Source organism: Phodopus roborovskii, unplaced genomic scaffold (genome assembly GCF_943737965.1).
Source record: "Phodopus roborovskii unplaced genomic scaffold, PHOROB, whole genome shotgun sequence".
Lineage (NCBI taxonomy): Eukaryota > Metazoa > Chordata > Mammalia > Rodentia > Cricetidae > Phodopus > Phodopus roborovskii.
In genome coordinates, this window is record NW_026126460.1 from 20,254,850 (window position 1) to 20,272,383 (window position 17,534).

The 17,534-nt window shown below is 47.0% G+C and overlaps 1 protein-coding gene across 1 annotated transcript; it reads left to right on the top strand.

Annotated features, from left to right (window-relative positions):
* Window positions 1-2,140: 2,140 nt before the first annotated feature.
* Catip (ciliogenesis associated TTC17 interacting protein) lies at window positions 2,141-16,230 on the top strand. The gene is made up of 10 exons (XM_051190647.1): window positions 2,141-2,285; window positions 6,036-6,170; window positions 6,479-6,676; window positions 6,961-7,016; window positions 8,754-8,840; window positions 9,026-9,193; window positions 13,090-13,214; window positions 14,599-14,675; window positions 14,897-14,985; window positions 15,147-16,230. Exons 1-10 carry the CDS (start codon window positions 2,141-2,143, stop codon window positions 15,690-15,692), a joined length of 1,626 nt encoding a protein of 541 aa, XP_051046604.1. The 3' UTR covers window positions 15,693-16,230.
* The last annotated feature ends 1,304 nt before the right edge of the window (window positions 16,231-17,534 follow it).

Sequence of the window (17,534 nt, forward strand, 5' to 3'; positions counted from 1 at the left end):
CAGCAGGCTTTTATTTATGCATTCATTCATTCATTCTTCTCTAGCTTGTTCTACTGCATCTGTAAAAAAGAAAAAGCTACAGCCGGGCAGTGGTGGCGAACACCTTTAATCATGACACTCAGGAGGCAGAGGCAGGTGGATCTCTAGGCCACCCTGTTCTACAGAGTGAGTCCTAGGACAGCCTGGACTGTTATACAGAGAACCCTGTCTCAAACAACAAAATAAACAAACATACAAGCTGGAGCCCTCCTGTTCACCTCTTGCTTTACCACACTGAATTTATTTTTTGTAGATATTTGTGGATGGGCACCACGTGTGGACGGGAGTTTCTGCCTCATCTGGTCCCAAATAAACACACAGAGGCTTGTATTAATTATAAACTGTTTGGATGATGGCTCAGGCTTCTTATTGGCCAGCTCTCTCTTAATTATTAACCCATTTCTACTAATCTATGTATCTCCATGTGGATTGGCTTACTGGAGAATGGCTAGGCCTCTTTCTTCCTGGGTAGCTACAGGACATCTCCGTTGCAACTTACTCTCTGAGTTCCTCTTCCCAGAATTCTAGTCTGGTGGTCCTGCCTATACTTCCTGCCTGGCTACATCCTGCCTGTCCATTGGCTGAATTAGCTTTATTCATCAACCAATAAGAGAAACATATATTCACAGCATACAAAAGAACATCCCCCATCAGATACTTGTTTATGTTTTTAGTAAGCAAGATTGGTTATGAGTTCATGACGGTAATTAAAGATATGTCTTTTTTTTAAAAGGATTTTTAAAGTGATTTGTTTATTCTGATTTTATGTGCATTGGTGTTTTGCCTGGATGTATGTCTGTGTGACATCATCAGATCCCCTGGAACTAGAGTTATAGACATCTGTGAGCTGCCATGTGGGTGCTGAGAATTGAACCCAGGTCAGTGCTCTTAACCACTGAGCCATCTCTCCAGCTTGAAACAAGCACCTGTCCTGGAACTAGCTCTATAGACCAGGCTGGCCCCAAACTCACAGAGATCCACCTGCCTCTGACTCCCAAATGCTGGGATTAAAGGTGTGCGCCACCAACACCCGGCTCAAGATATTTCTTAAAATGGGAAACCATGAAATAAAGGGACCCCTACTGTAATACTTCTACAGTTGGCCTTATATGGCTGAAGACCAGCACACACTGGTAGAGCACCATACCAAGCCAGGCAAGCATGGTTAGCCTCCCTCTTAGGTGGGGATGGGCCATGATCCTCACCTTCCTCATGAAGGCTAGCTCTGTGATGAGTTTGGCTCACTGCTGTCCTAGTAGATAAGCCCCAGGCCCTGGACCACACAGATCACTCTGGGCATGCTCACTGGAAGGAGCTCTTATTGATAGTTCTTGGGCTGGGGAAGCATTTCAACGGGGCCTTGGGGATCCTCCCACCTGACTATACAGTTTGAATGACAGGTGAGCATGTATATCTTCAGCCGGTGCTTCCCAAACAATCACACATGAGGTTTCTGTTCATAGAACAGTGGGTGCCATCAGCCTTAGACCCCTGGGGATCAATCCCAGCTCTGTCCTGATTGGCAATGTTTTGGGCAAGTAATTTGGAGGCTGTAAGAGGGACAGCATCCATGGGTTGGGTAGGCAACTTGATATACTCCAAGTCACATCGTGATGACTTCAGCCAGGGATTCAGAACATCTTCATTAGGGGGAATATGTAGGAGGATTGCAGGTTTGAAGCCAGACTGGGCTACATCCCAAGCGACGAGACCCTGTCTCACAACAGGAGCAGGACCAGTATGGTGGCACACGCACCAATAATCCCAGCACTTCAAAGACAGAGGCAGGAGAGGCAGGAGCCCAAAGTCAGCCTGGGCTACACGCAGCTATCTCTAGCCTACTCTGTCTCAACAATCAAACAAGCAACAATAAAACCAAAAGATTAAAAAAAAACCACAAACAAAAATAAATAAGAATATCTTCATTCAGTTCTACTCTCTTCTGTATTTGTTTCTCCCCTATCTGGCTTTCTCCTTGCAGGACACAGATGGTCTCTAGAAATTTCAGCCTCACAGGCTACCAGATCATCAAGCCTTGCAGAATCTCCTTTAGTTCCAGGAATGAAGTTCTACTGGTCCATCTCGGGTCATATGACCAAGGATGGGCTCCATCAGTCCCAACATTATCACACTGAACTGGAAGGGGAAGAGCCCCAAACAGCAGGTGGCTGACACTAGAAACAATGCCCAACAACCTAGGTATAAGCTCCCACCAACGTCCACTGGAAATAGAGGTGAAACACAAGGTATGACCCCAAAGGTATGGGAATCACTCAGTTTCAAAAGCGACCAGCAAATGGCCCGTTTTTTTGGTTCATTTCTTTTTCCCATATTGCAGACACGAATGTGGGAGCCGTGTGTATGTTTGAGTGCATGTTCATGTGTGTGTTCATGTGTCTGTGCATATGTCAGTGAGAGGCTGGGACCATCTTGATTTCTGAAGTCCTGCTCACAGGCACAACCATTGAAATCAGGTGTAAGGCCTGAATACCTTTAATCTCAGCACTGGAGAGGAAGAGGCAGATAGATGTCTACTGTCAGCCTGGATTACATAATGAATTCCAGGCCAGCCAGACCCATACAGGAAATCTTGTCTTAAAACAAACAAAATAAAACAAAACAAACAAAAGAAGAAAGAAGAAACTGGATGAGAACCCAATCCTGAAGGTTCATACAGGCCAAGTTCAAGCCTAATGGGAGAGGGGATTTGAAGTTGGGTTGCTCTGGATACAAAGATAGGTCCTGCCTCTGATTGGCTGCATGTATCCAGAGACAGGTGATGTCACTGAGTTTTGTGAACTGGTTAGAACTAAGAGAGATGCACAGCTAAGGAGCAATGTCTCCCTCTGCCGATATTGTAATAAGCACAGGACCAGTCCATTGGGCACTAGAACACAGTGTTCAAGAATAAGAGCTACAGCCAAGTATGATGCACAGGCCTGTAATCCCTGTACTTGGAGGGGGAGGCAGAGGAATGTCTATAATTTTGAGGACAGACTTATAGCAAGCTCCAAGCCAGGCAGGGCTATCCAGTGAGGCTGTGTCTCAAACAAACCAGCAAAGACTCTGGAACCCCAGATAGATTGGAGTCCATATTTCCCTTTTATAGGCAGGTGGCCTTTCTAAACCTGGGTTCATCATCTGTCAACAGGGATATAATGGTACCAAGACAAGAAGATTGATGTGAGCACTGAATGTATTAATACTTGCAGAACTCAGCACACAGCATTTTTCTCCAGATCGTGGATGCTGCTCAGTAGACGCCTACCTCAGTGGCCAGAGCCTGTTTGTCCTACCCAACACCCCCAATTTCCACCCACCTAGCTTGTCCTCTTACCCTAGGATATGTTCACACTAGCCCAAAAAGTACATCACAATAATGATAAATAAACTCATTAAAAACTAAATAGGCTAGAGAGATGACTCAATGTTTAAAAGCACTTGCTGTTCTTATAGAGAACCCCATTCCAGCACCCACATGGCTCACAACCATCTGTAACTACAGTTCCAGAAGACCCAATGCACCAGAAGTTTCTATTCAAGGTATCACCTTTCACCCAGTCATCTTTCACCTATTGCTTTATTGTTGCCTCAACTCAATTCTTTTCTTTTTCTTCTTCCTTCCTTTCTCTTTCTTTCTTCCTTCCCTCCCTCCTTCCCTCTCTCCTTTTTTTCTCCATCCCTCTCTCCTTCCTTTCTTTCATTTTTATTCAAGACAGGGTCTCTCAGTGAAGTGCTGGCTGTCCTAGAACTCACTCTGTAGACCAGACTCAGTGATCTGCCTGCCTTTGCTTCCCAAGTGCTGGGATTAAATGCATGTGCTACAACTGCCCAGGTTGATTTTTCATTTTTTGAGACAGAGTCTCATACAACCCAAGATAGCCTCAAATTCAATATATAGCTGGGAATGATCTGGGTTTCTGATTCTCTTACCCTGATCTCCCAAGTGCTGAGTCACACCAGGCGCTATCCTGCCCACCTGCTGCCTGAATGCATAGACTCAAGTCTAACCCTTTCTGGTCCCATCTTAACTATGCAATGTTTGGTGCCATTGAACTTCTCTATGCCTTGGTTTTCTTATCCACAAAGTTGAAGTTATAAAGTATGTCAGCCAAGCATGGCAGTGCATACCTGTAATCCCAAAACTGGAAGGCAGAGACAGAATAATGACAAGCTCTAGGCTAGCCTGGGCTACATAGTAAGAATTTATCTTTAAAAAAAATAAAGGCCCAGGTGGTGGCACATGCCTTTAGTCCCTACACTCAGGAGGCTCGTGAATCTCTATGAGGTCAAGGCCAACATGGTCTACATAGAGAGTTCTCATCAATATATAGAGAAACCTTATGTCAAAAATATTTTTAAAGTACTTCAGTGGTTGAGATGCAGCTCAGTTGGTAGAGTACTTGCTCAGCATGCGCAATGCCATAGGTTCGATCCCCCAACAACTCATAAACTGAGAGTGGTGGCACACATCTGTAATCTTAGCACTCAGGACAGGGAGACAGGAAGGTCAGAGACTTCAGGTCATATTAACTTTGAAGCCAGCCTGAACTACACAAGACCCTGTCTCAAAGCAACAAAACAAAACAAGGAAAGTACTTTGGGCCAAGCTAGTCTGATAAATGAGACAATGTCCATAAATGCCATTAAAACCATGTACGACTGAGGACAGATGTCATTTAAGCATTTGCTACGAAGCTAGGTGTGGTGGCACACGTCTTTAACCCCAGTGCTTGGGAAGCAGGAGCAAGTGGATCGCTATGAGTACAAGGCCAGTTTGTTCTACATAGTGAGTTCCAGGGCGTCAAGGGATATATATATATATATATATATATATATATATATATATATATATATATATATCGAGAGAGAGAGAGAGAGAGAGAGAGAGAGGCACTGTCTCTAAAACAACAACAAAACCAACCAGCCAACCAAAGAGTTTGCCATGCTTCCCAGTGCTATTGTCATTATGCCTACATGTATGAATGCACCTTCACTTGTGAAGGGTTAGATCTCTGAGCACTTGCCATCGGTGACAGCATGGTAAGGTGAAAAGGGAGCAGGCTATGAGCCACACAGCCCTCTGCAAAGTGTAGGATGCTCTGCCTCCAGTTTGCCTGGCTGGCCGAAAGTTGCAGCTTGCAGGAAAAGTGAACAACAAGTGGTGGGCCCAGGAGCTAGAAATAGTTTCTACTGAATGTGCATGGCTTTTCCACCAGCATGAAGGTGATGAATGAATGAGAGGTTAGAGATATTCATCCATATTAGGACTATAGCTCACAAAGACAGTCAGACAACCTTGAGGTGGACTCTGTGTGTGAGCCTAGGTCTGGCTGTAAACTCCTGATTGTTTTTTCTCGGAGTCAGAAGTGCTGGAATGAGACACGCATCCACTACTTCCTTTTATTATTGTTATAATTTATGTATTTGGTTGTTTTGCCAGGTGTATGTGCATGTAGAAGGGGGAGTTGGGTCCCACAGAACTGGAGACAGTTGTGAGCTATCATGTGGATGCTTGGATTCAAACCCTAGTCCTCTAGAAAAGTAGCCAGTGCTCTCAACAGCTGAGCCATCTCGCTTCCACAAAAGTTGTATAACCGCTTTACCCTTGGCTCTTATGAATGTCAAAGGCTCCCTCTGCCGGACAACCTACCTCTCAAGCTTGGGCTAAGCCCCACAGCCTGGCAAATCTAGGCTCAATAAAATAGGGTGATTGCCCTTTAAGGGGCAGTACCTCGCTTCCGGTTGCCATGGAGACAACTAGCCACAGACTGACTAGTCTCAATCAGCATGTCTTCCAAAGTCTCCCCCACAGGTGGGGAGTGGGCTGCTGATCTGTGGGTAGAAGGAGAAGGGATATTTCTCCCTTACAATCTTACCTGAGCATGGTCTTAGTAAATTTAGTTCCTGGGGACAGGGATCAAGGTTAGGGTGCCCCTGTCTACCCTGCCCCTTTCCTCAGGGTCTGACATCTTAGTTTATTCTTCCTCTTGTAGGTGCCAGAGCGAAGAACCAACACCACCATGTAAGCCAGCAGCATCAGCATCAGCATCAGCAACAGCAACAGCAACAAGAGCAGCAGCCGTTCCCAGAGGCCAATGCTGAAGCCATCAGTTTCCTTGACTCTTTCCGTGAGCCACATGGTGGGGTGGGCATGGGGAGAGGTGTGAGTCTGGGGACCAGGGAATACAGGAGGCCTAGGCAGGCCCTGTCTCTTTCTGTTTGATTCCCTTGAGACTCAGAAAAGACCTGATACCTATTTGCTAAAGTTTGTGGAGGGACAAGCCTGTGGGGGAGATAGGGCTATTCACTAGCTGGCACCTGCTGATGACAGGGAGGGGTGGCAGGGCTGGCAAGGACAAGGGAGACATGGCAAGGGGTATGTGGGTGCTGAGGGGTGTAGAGGCTGAACCTGGAGGGAGCTTCTCTCGCCACACAGGGACGGAGGAACTTCTGCTGTTCTTCTCTGAGACTCTGGCCATTGTCTCAGACACAGGGGAACCTCAGGGAGAGCTGACCATCGAGGTGCAGAGAGGAAAGTACAAAGACAGCCTGGGCATCCTGACCCACTGTCTAATGGTTCACGCCTTTAGCCGAGGCTTCCTAGATAAATCACTGTGTGGAAGCTCCCTCCTAGGTAGAGTTCAGCTTGCCGGCTGCCCCGAACTACATCTTCCCTCCACGGCCCCCACTCCAATCCATGAGTCCTCAGTTGGGTTCTGCACCCACCCTTAACTTACCTGGGGACTAGGGTGAGCCATGGGGGAAGGGGAGAGGAGGCTATTCCCAGGACAAGAGCGTGCTGACCACCCTGTCAATTCCCCATGGCGACATTGCGCCAGTCTGGGCTAGCACCTTCCCTAGGGTCCGTCGCAGACTCCTGTCTCCTGTAATATCAGCAGTTGCCTCCCTGTATCCCAGGCTACCTAAGCAATAATCTGGAGCTAATGGAGCAGCACAGCCATGAGTTCATCAAGGTACTTACTCCCAGCCTCCCCTAGCCTTGCCGCGGGGTCGAGGGTAAGCAAGAACACAGACCCTTCGGGAGTTGGGGGGGACCCCAGGAGAATATCGCACTACCATCTACCATCAATTTGCTCCTCCATCACACACAGCCTGATGGACAGCCACCTCCATTAGTGCTGTTAATGCTCTATGAAGGCACAAATGGACCCAGCCCGCTAGAGCCTCCTCCAGCCTGAAAGCCTGTCCATTTCCCAAGGCCATGTGACATGGCCTTTCCCAGAGTCTGGTTATTCCCTGGAGCCTGTCACCACCTAACCTTTAAATCTTCAGGCTCTACACCCCTCACCCAGCCTTCCAATAACTTCCTCCAAGGGGCCATGACCTATCTGAACATGGGAGATAACTTGGGCATAATAGCTTTGCCAGAGAATCTATTACCAACTTCAAGCTTGTGTTCTGTTCTGTGGTGTACCTTGGTTTGCTTTCCTATAACATAGCATGGCCCTATTCCTGACCTCCCTAAATGGAAGGGCTTCCTTCTTCTTCTTCTTCTTCTTCTTCTTCTTCTTCTTCTTCTTCTTCTTCTTCTTCTTCTTCTTCTTCTTCTTCTTCTTCTTCCTTCTTCTCCTCCTCCTTCTTCCTTCCTTCCTTCCTTCTTTCCTTCCTTTCTTTTTTCTTCTCTTTTCTTTCTTTCTTTTCTTTTGTTTTTGTTTTTGTTTTTGTTTTTGAGATAGAGTTTCTTTGTGTAGCCCTGGATGTCCTGGAACTAGCTATGTAGATCAAGCTATCCTTGAACTCAATAGATCTGCCTGCCTCTGCCTCCCCAGTGCTAGGATTAAGGGCGGGCACCACCCAGCTCTTCTTCTTTTTTTTTAGACAGTCTCATAGCCAGGCTAACCTCAAACTTGACATGTAGCTAAGGATGACTTTGAACCCCTAATCCCCCTGCTTTCCCCCTCCCAAGTGCTGAACCATACATACATCAGGCTATAAGGCTTTCTGTCCATCTGTTATATGTCTTATTTTTATCTTTTTGCTTTATTGAGACAGGGATTTAGGTAGAAAAGGTTGGACTCCAGCTCAATCTTCTTGCCCCAGTCTCTCAAATGCTATGATTATAGGAGTATACCACCACGGGGAGCTGTTTGCCATTTTAATTTTGTTGTTGTTGTTATTTTGGAGGAGGATACAAAAGGAACCAGTCAGAGGACAATGTCTGGGCGTTGGTTCTCTCCTTCTACCAGAGGCCTTAGGATCCAGACTCCAACTCAAGTTGTCAGGCTTGTGTTGTGTACTCTTACCCACTGAGACATCTTGCTGGCCCTGGTTGTCATTTTTATTTTAGATCCAAGTCGTGACACTTGGATTTTGTCTTTCGTAAATAAAAATAAAACTGAAGCTGGGGTGTGGGTGGTGCACACCTTTGATCCCAGCACTCCAGGAGGTAGAGGCTGGTGAATATCTGTGAGTTTGAGGCTAGCCTGGTCTGTAGAATGAGTTCCAAGGGTTACACAGAGAAACCCTGTCCCAGAAAAAAAGAAGAAGATGACGACTGTATTAGCCAGTGCTTGGGAAGTTGAGGCAGGAGAATTGCTGCAAGTACAAGGCTATCCTGGGCTACATAGAGTTCCATGCTCTTCTGAACCACTTTGTCTCAGAAAAACAAAACACAAACAAACAAAGTAGAAGGAAGGTGGGTAGCCTCTCAAGAGTGAGCACTGGATTCTCCCATGTGTTCCCGCCTTTAGTTTCCCATCCTCCCCATGGAACGGAAGATGAGTATTATGAAGCAGGATGACCAGATGGTTGTGACCAGAAGTGTCAAGGAGGGTGAGGTAAGAGTGAAAGCCAAGTGGGAATCACTTCCCACAACCTTAGAACCACAGTGGGGACAAGCTCGTGTGAGGCAGATAGATGCCAAGACCAAGGCATTGAGAAGAACCCCGCACCTAACACCAGACTTGGATATCTCCTACCGCTTCTGAGCTCCAGGTCCCTGACTCAGATCTGCTCCAAACAGGAAACGAAGACTGGAGTCTCTGCTTTCCCCTGTCAATCACTTAAGGGCTTTGTCTCCAGCATCGCCAATCTGGTGCTTCTGAGAGTGATGGCTTGGCGGCAGTCAGTGCCCAGCGGTGCTCGGTTCCTGGCCTTGGACACCGAGGGCAAACTATGCTATTGCACCTATGTGAGTACTCTCTCTGGGCTAGAGAACTGGCCTGGTGGCAAATTAGAAGGATGGGGAAGACCACAGAGGTGGGAAAGACAAGTGGGCAGTGGGAGAGAGTTGTAGCCAAGGTGGGTGGGTATTAATTCATTAGGATGAGATGCGATAAGCTAGGGCAACAGCAAGTAAGAACTGAACTTGACGGGAGGAAGGTTGAGGATGGAGCAGGTGGAATGAGTGGGGAATGGGAAGGTGGGAAGCAATCTTCTTTGCATGAACTTCAATGCACAAAGAAATATAATGGAAGTCTGTTTTTTAAATATACATCCTCTAAGGCTGGAGAGGTAGCTCAGTGAGGGAAGCATGAGGACCTGAGTTTGACTCACCCCCAAAACCCATATACATGGTGCACGCTTATAATCCCAGAACTGCAGATGTGAAGACAGCCTGGCTGAATAAGGCAGCCTCGGGTCCCAGTGAGAGACCCTGTTTTAAAAAACAAAAACAAGGTGGGGGTAGAGGGATGGCTCAGTGGGTAAGAGCACTTACTGGTCTTATAGAAAACCTAGAATCAGCCCCCAGCACCCACATGGCAGCTCACAACCTTCTGTAACCCATGTTCCAGGCACACGTGTAATTATGTATGTATGTGTACACATGTAGGCAAAATATGCATGCACATTAAAAAATAAAAACTATTTCAACGTGGATAGCTCCTGAAGAACACACCTGAAGTTCTTCTCAGTCACACACATACATGCACATACATGCCAAACCCCCACACACATATGGACTCACGAACATATGTATACCTGCATGCATGCATGAACAGGTACACACACACACAGTATACATCATCTAAAGCCAGGCATGGTGCCACGTGCCTGAAATTGCAGTACCTGGGAAGTAGAGACAGAAGGACCAAGAGTTCAAAGTCATGGTTAGCTACCTATTTACTTCAAGGCTGGCCTGTGCTACATGAGATCCTGTCTCATCAACAACAACAAAAATTACACATCATCTAGGGCTTTGAAAGTGCTAGGCAAATGTTTCGCCATCGTGCTATACCTCAGTCCAAAGATACACCTTTTTATTTTGTTCAGCAGGTTGTGTGTGTGCGCAGGTGTGGCCCAAACTGGCTGTAGCTTCTCAGTCCTCCCAGGTCAACCTCCCAAATGCTGGGATTCCAATTGCATGTGTGCCCTCCCACACCTGGCTGGCACACCTGACTTTCTGTGTGTGCGTGGGGGGTGCACCTCCATACCTGACTTTCTATGTATAGGTGTGTGTGTGTGTGTGTGCACCTCTACAGCTGACTTCCTCTCTCTCTCTCTCTCTCTCTCTCTCTCTCTCTCTCTCTCTCTCTCTGTGTGCACCTTCACACCTGAATTTCTGTGTATAGGTGTGTGTGTGTGTGTGTGTGCACCTCCATACCTGACTTTCTATGTATAGGTGTGTGTGTGCGTGTGTGTGCACCTCTACAGCTGACTTCCTCTGTGTGTGTGTGTGTGTGTGTGTGTGTGTGCACCTCCACACCTGACTTTCTGTGTATGTGTGGGTGTGTGCACTAGCACAAATGTACGTGCAGGTTTGTGCAGGTGGAGGGCAGTGGTCAACCACAGGTGTCTGTGTATTAGTGGGTTTTTTTGAGTTTGTTTTTACTGTCTATCTAAACTTTATTTCTCATCCTAGAATATTCAATTCATTCAAGATTGTAAAAAGGTCACTGTGGACTGGGATTATAGATCAGTGGTAAAAAACTTGCCCAGCACAGGCAACACCCTAGGTTTGAATCCCAGCAGCACAAAAAGTCATACAAGCTCATGAAAATAGAGCTCCGTATGTCTATTACAATTGGATCTGGAGATGTGGGTACTGAATATATATATACATATATATGTATGTATGTATATGTATATATATGTATATATATACATATATATATATAATAACTTTCAATATAATATTCTTATGGTATCCTTTTGTCTTAAGTTTTTGAGTTAGCTTGCATCTCAATGTGATTTACCAAGTTCCTTCAGTATCTTCAAGAAGGCTTCTCCCTCATTGGGAGAATTCTGGCTTGATGGTTTTCCATCAGGCTACAATCTGATTGTAGCCTGAGGACCTATCCTATGTGAACCCTCTGATGGACCCTGCGTTGGGACTTATTGCTGAAGGCTTTCCCACACTCAGCACACTCTAGAGTTTTTCTCCTGTGTGGATTCTCAGATGTAATCTAAGAGTTGATCTCTGGCTGGAAGTTTTGCCACATTCAATACATCCATAGGATTTTTCCCCAGTATGAGTTCTCATATGGATGATAAGTTGTGAGTTCTGGATAAATAATTTTCTGCATTCACTACACTCATAGTGCTTTTCCCCTGTGTGAATTTTCTGAGGTATAATGAGGTTTGACTTCTTAAAGGAGGTTTTTGCACATTTGTTGCACTCATAGAGCCGCTCTCCTGTGGTGTGTAGTGAGCTCAAACTTCTGAGCAAATGTCTTTCCATGCTCATTGCATTCATACGACTTCTCCATATGTGCTCTCTGGTGCACAGAAAGGTGTGACTGGTGGGTAAATGCTTTTCCACACTCAGGACATTCAAAGGGCTTCTCTCTGGTATGAATTCTCTGATGTTTGATGAGGTTTGCCTTACGGGAGAAGGTTTCCTTACACACATTACATTCATAGGGTTTTCTTCCTGTGTGTATCCTCTTATGGCTAATGAGGAGCGACTTGAAGAAGACCTTGTCACAGTAATTATAGACAAAAGGCTGAACCAAGTTCTTAATTTTCTGGTGTTTCAACATGGGTTCTTTGTGTCTGAGAACCTCCACTCCCATTATATTCTGAGTAGTCTACTCCATCATGGGGCTTCTCTTGCTTCAGACACAGAAGTGGTTTCCCCAAATCCATTGCACTCCTCACCCTTTTCTTATACAGCTTCTACTACTAAGCAAATCTGAATTATACTTGGAAGGGTTTTTTTTTTTCATATAAATCATATTTATAGGGAACTTGTGTTAACGAAACAAAGTCTGTGTTCAGATTTAATGTCTTTCCAAAAAGATTGCCTCTTTTTTCAACTGTTAGTTGGTTCTTGAGGGTTATAATGGCCTTGCCTGCCCATCTAGGTCTCTGGGGTCCTTCTCCACCTGGTCGTCCACACTTCGGCTGAAAGGTCGCTGCTGTAGTTCTCCAGCATTGCACCATGTATAGAATCCTCTGGGAGGGGCCCAACTGTTCCCACTCCTCCTGGGAAACCGATCCCTGGGACCCCGTCATTTTCTGAGGTTGGGGTAAAGGCACACTCTACCTCAGACTGAAAGGGCTGATCCTGTCTCCTCTCCAGGAGCTCTCATCAAGCCTCAGACTGTAACCTCTCCTCAGCGTGGCTGGAGAATGAATGCCATTTGCTCTTTCTTTCTTTCTTTCTTTCTTTCTTTTTTTTTTTTAGTTTCTTTTTGGAGACAGTCTTTCTCTGTGTAGCTCTGGCTGTCCTGGAACTTCACTCTGTAGACCAGGCTGGCCTTGAACTCAGAGATCTGCCTGCCCCTGCCTCCCAAAAGCTGGCTCAGGATTTTTTTCCTAAAGCACTGTCCAGGGTCTCTCATTGTACAGCACCTCCCTCCCCACACTGACCCTCATACCCTGTAACAAAATGTTAGCAGCACCCCTCCATTAAGATGTCTTGGGGAGGAGGTGGCAGGGGGTGGCTGGAGCTGGCTGTGAAGAATCCCCAACTTATCTTGAGGATGCAATTCAAACTTTGTGGTACGTGACAAACTGAACTGCTAAGGGTTGCTTAACACTGGTGAGCAGGGATGAAGGCCTGAGGAGAGGAAAGGGCTTGAGATGATGGGGGCACTGTGATGGGCAACCACCTCACTGTATTCTACACTTTGGCTGCTGCAGCAATCCCTCGGCTTCCAGACAATCCAAGTGGGCAACCAGCAGGCTGAAATGTTCATCGTGGAGCAAACCATACACTCTGAGGAGGGCATCCCTTTCTCCTGCCAATTCTACTTGCTCTCCGATGGGTGAGCCACTGGTGGGGAGGACCAAAGTATGAGTGTTCCGACCATGAAGAAAGGACACTCATGCGTGGAATCTTGCACCGGGGTCACTGTTATCACCATGGCACTGCCATGATGGGGGATGTCCTTCTGAATATATATTCCTTTTATTGTTTGATGAATAAAACACTGATTGGCCAGTAGAGGCAGGAAAATAGGCAGGGCTAGGAGAATGCTGGGGAGAGAGGCAGAGAGGCGCTGTGGAGAGATGCCAGGTAGAGACCAGGAAGATAGGATACGTCTCACCTCAAATGGTGCCCGTGCCTACAAAACTGCAAGGACATTTTGTCATTGAGTTCTGGGTGTACCTTTGCTTTGTCCATCTCATTTGCTTAATTAAAAAAAAAAAGTGATTCCAGGCTAGCCTCAAATTCACAGTCCTTCTGCCTTAGTACCCTAGGTGCTAGGACTATAGATGTGCTTTTTTTGTTTGTTTGTTTTTCAAGATAGGGTTTATCCGTTGGCTTTGGAGCCTGTCCTGGAACTCACTCTGTAGATGAGGCTGGCCTCGAACCCACAAAGATCCGCCTGCCTCTGCCTCCTGAGTGCTGGGATTAAAGGCGTGTGCCACCACTGTCTGGCTGGTGTGCATTATTTTTTAAGGCAAGGCCAGATGCTTGAGGTTATCTGGGAGAGGACCCAAGAACTACAAAGATAAGGAGAGGAAGCAGAGGCCTCAAGGCAGTTGCCATGACAACACACCACAGATGAGCCTGGCACAGGTGCTCACATCTGTCATCCCAGCACTTGGGAGGCTGAGACAGGAGGATGGTCCTAAGTCTGAGGGCCATCTACAGTAGAAAGGCCTCCTCCAAAAAAAGGAGGCCCAAGTTAAGGGGCGGCTCAACTGGGGAGGTGGTTAGGGAGCTTCCTGCCAAGTCTGATGACTTGAGTTCATGAACTTCCTGAAACTCTGAGTGGAAGGAGAGAACTAACTCCTCTAAGTTGTTCCCTGACCTCCACACATGCATGTGCATTGTACACACACACACACACACACACACACACACACACACACACACAAGGTAAATTAATGTGGCTTAAACAATGGCCAACATGGCTGGCTCCTTGATGAGATCTCTGCTGGCTGCCACCACTCTGGCTCTCTTCAGTGAGCCAGTGGGAAGACAGCTGTCTCTTCTTTCTCTTTCTGGTATGAGGGTACCGATCCTCTGATTAGAGCCCCACCATTATGCCCTTCATTTAACCTTAGTCGTTTCCCAGAAGGCTCCCAGCACACTGAGGGGTAGGTGGGTGGGTGAGGGAGAGCTTGAGCCACACTCATGCTCATTGTTTTCCTTTGGGCACTGCCCAGACTCTCCCCAACTTCTTCTGTATTGTCCCGCAGGCACCTGGCTAAGAGAGTCCAGGTGGGCTCTCCAGGGTGTTGTATCATCACCAAGATGCCCCTCTTGAGGGAAGAGGGTAAGTGGCTCAGGGCAGGGTGGGACGGTGAAGGGAAGGTGGAAGGAGCCTGGTCTCTTGTTTGGGAAGGATCCAGCGCTAGGGGTGGGTCAGGATCTTTGAATCAGGTGGAGAGGAGGCCCCCCTCCAGCCTCAGGCTCCAAGCCTTAGGGCTGGACCTCTGCCATTCTGGGGTCGCCCTGTGTATGCGAGCACACAGGTGCCTTGCTCACTCCACTCAGATGTGATTGAGCCTCCGCCTCGGTTTGGTAAGAAGCCCCTGGTGTGGGAGGAAGACCTGGAGCTATACTCGAAATTCCTGAACCGGAAGGTGAGAAGCGGCTGCAGCCAGCCTAGGGGGTCCACCTGTTTCCCTACTACGGACTGACGGGGAGTGCGGAAACGAGCATGTCCGGGAGATAAGGGGTCCCAGCCCTGGCGCTCCTCGCTAATCGCTCAGCTCTGGTGGGGGACTGCCCCATGCCCCACTAGGAGCAGCTACGCCTCAGCCACACCAGCTATCTGCGGCAGCACCCCGAGGCCCAAGCGCTCATCTCCGACTTCCTCCTCTTCCTGCTGCTCCGGCGGCCCGAGGATGTGGTCACCTTCGCTGCAGAGCACTTCGGGCCCTTCGCGATGCTGCGCCCGCCGATCCCTGCCCTACGATCCTCACACCGGCCGAGCCCTTTCCGCCAGCTGGAGTCCGAGGAGGAGGAGGAAGAGGAAGAAGAGGAAGAGGAGGAGGAAGAGGAGGAAGAGGAAGAGGAGGAAGAGGAGGAAGAGGAGTACTTTTACGCTGACGAATATGACTACGACGATGATGAAGTCAATGAGGACGTCAACTACAGGGCCAACAAGGAAGAAGAAAGCAACTACATCAAGGACGATGACAATGACAAAGTCGAGGAGAATGACGATAACGACGACGAGAAGAGTGATGACGACGATGACGATGACGACGACGACGACGACGACGACTACTACTACTACGACGACAACCAGAGTTTGGATCTGGAAAAGGACAAGGCAGATAGCTAGGAGCGAGAAATTGTGGATGGCCCGGTCGGGTATCCTGGTTGTGGGTTCACTGGGAGATAAGCAGGTTCCTTTGCCCTGTGTCACTCTGCCAACAGGGACTGTCTCTGTCTCTTGTCAAAAATTCGAAGTATAACTTTGTTTACTCAGCAAGTTTTATCCTTTCTTCCTAGATGCTATTTCCACGGTTATGGCCATTTCAGAGAAATGGTTCACACACACACACCTGTAATCAGCACTCAGGAAGCTGACACAGGAAAACTGCTGTGAGTTTTGAGGCAAGCTAGGGCTACACAGCAAGACCCTGTTTCAAAATGATATTAAAAGTTAAGAGATGAGGAGGTGAGGCAGAAACGACTAGGGCCACACCACCAAAAGTCCTAGCACTTGGCAAAGAAGCAAGTGGAGCTCTTCAGTTCACTTGAGTCCTGTGTAGGCTACATAAGATCCTGCAGAGAGGGGAACAGGATTTTAACCTGTGGCACCCTGAATCTAGACATACTCACCACCACCTAGAAAAGAATGCCAGCACTCGGGAGGCAGAGGCAGGCAGATCTCTGTAAATTGGAGGCCAGCCTGGTCTACAAGAGCTAGTTTCAGGACAGCTTCCAAAGCCACAGAGAAAACCTGTCTCCAAAAAAATAAATAAATAAATAAATAAATAAATAAATAAATAAATAAAAAACACACAAAAAAACAAAACAAACAGAAAAGCAAGAAAACAAACAAGCAAAGTAAGCCGACCTGGGCTGGAGAGATGACTCAGCAGTTAAGAGCATTTACTGCTTTTGTGGAGGACCCAAGTTTTGTTTTGAGGGATGTTGAGACAGGGACTCAAGAAGCATAGGCAGCTAGCTTCCTAACCTGTACCTCTTGGATTCACGTGTGAACCACAGCTTCCTGTTTATGCTAGGGATGGAATCCACTAGGCGGGCATTCTATCAAATGAACTACATCCCCAGGCAGCCCCTCAAACCTCTGTTATAAAGGGCAGTAATCTCATGATTGTAGAGTCCTTGACACCTAATAGTACCCCCAAGGTTCCTGCCCTATCATCACCTTGGTAGTGACTTTAACACATAAATGTTGTGGGGTCATGAACATTTTGACAGTAATGGTGGTGAGCAAACCTGACAAGCTACTGTGAGCATCAGTGTTTGTGACATTCAGAGTTCCAAAGAACTGATGTCAACCACCACAACTGCAGACCAGACTGGTCTTAACTTCACTTTGTAGCCCTGGCTGACTTTGAACTCCTGTATCCTCTGCCCAAGTTTCATAATGGCTGGCATGTAACAGTACACCCAGCCAACATGATGTTTTGGGAGGTTAGCTGTATTATCTAATGCATCATAATTCTGTGATGTTCAGTTTCATCCCATTCCATGTTCATACTGTATTGTATTTGTCCATGTGTTGACAGACATGTGGGTATTTTCCACTCCTGGGCTAATGTGAATAATGTTGCTAGGAACAGTGTTCAAATGTCTGTTTGCATTTCTGCTTTTTACTATAGTTGGAATACCAACACTGATCCAATGTCATGGACCATTATCCTGGACCATAATATCCTCACTTTCTCTTAGACTCATTCATTAGCTGTGGAGGGGTGCATGGACTTGTGGGTATATTAAGTCCTGAAAAGTTGGTCTATATGTGGTTTCCATATCTGCCACATCACAACACCATAAGACTCCTTCTACCACATCCATCCTCTACCTGATCTATCCCTAACCTGGGGCAACCACAGATCTGATCTTCCTTTGCTGCCACTGTATTAAGAAAGACAGGCTAGGGCAATGGCTCAATGGGTAAGAGCATTTGCTCTGCTAGCATGAGGACCTG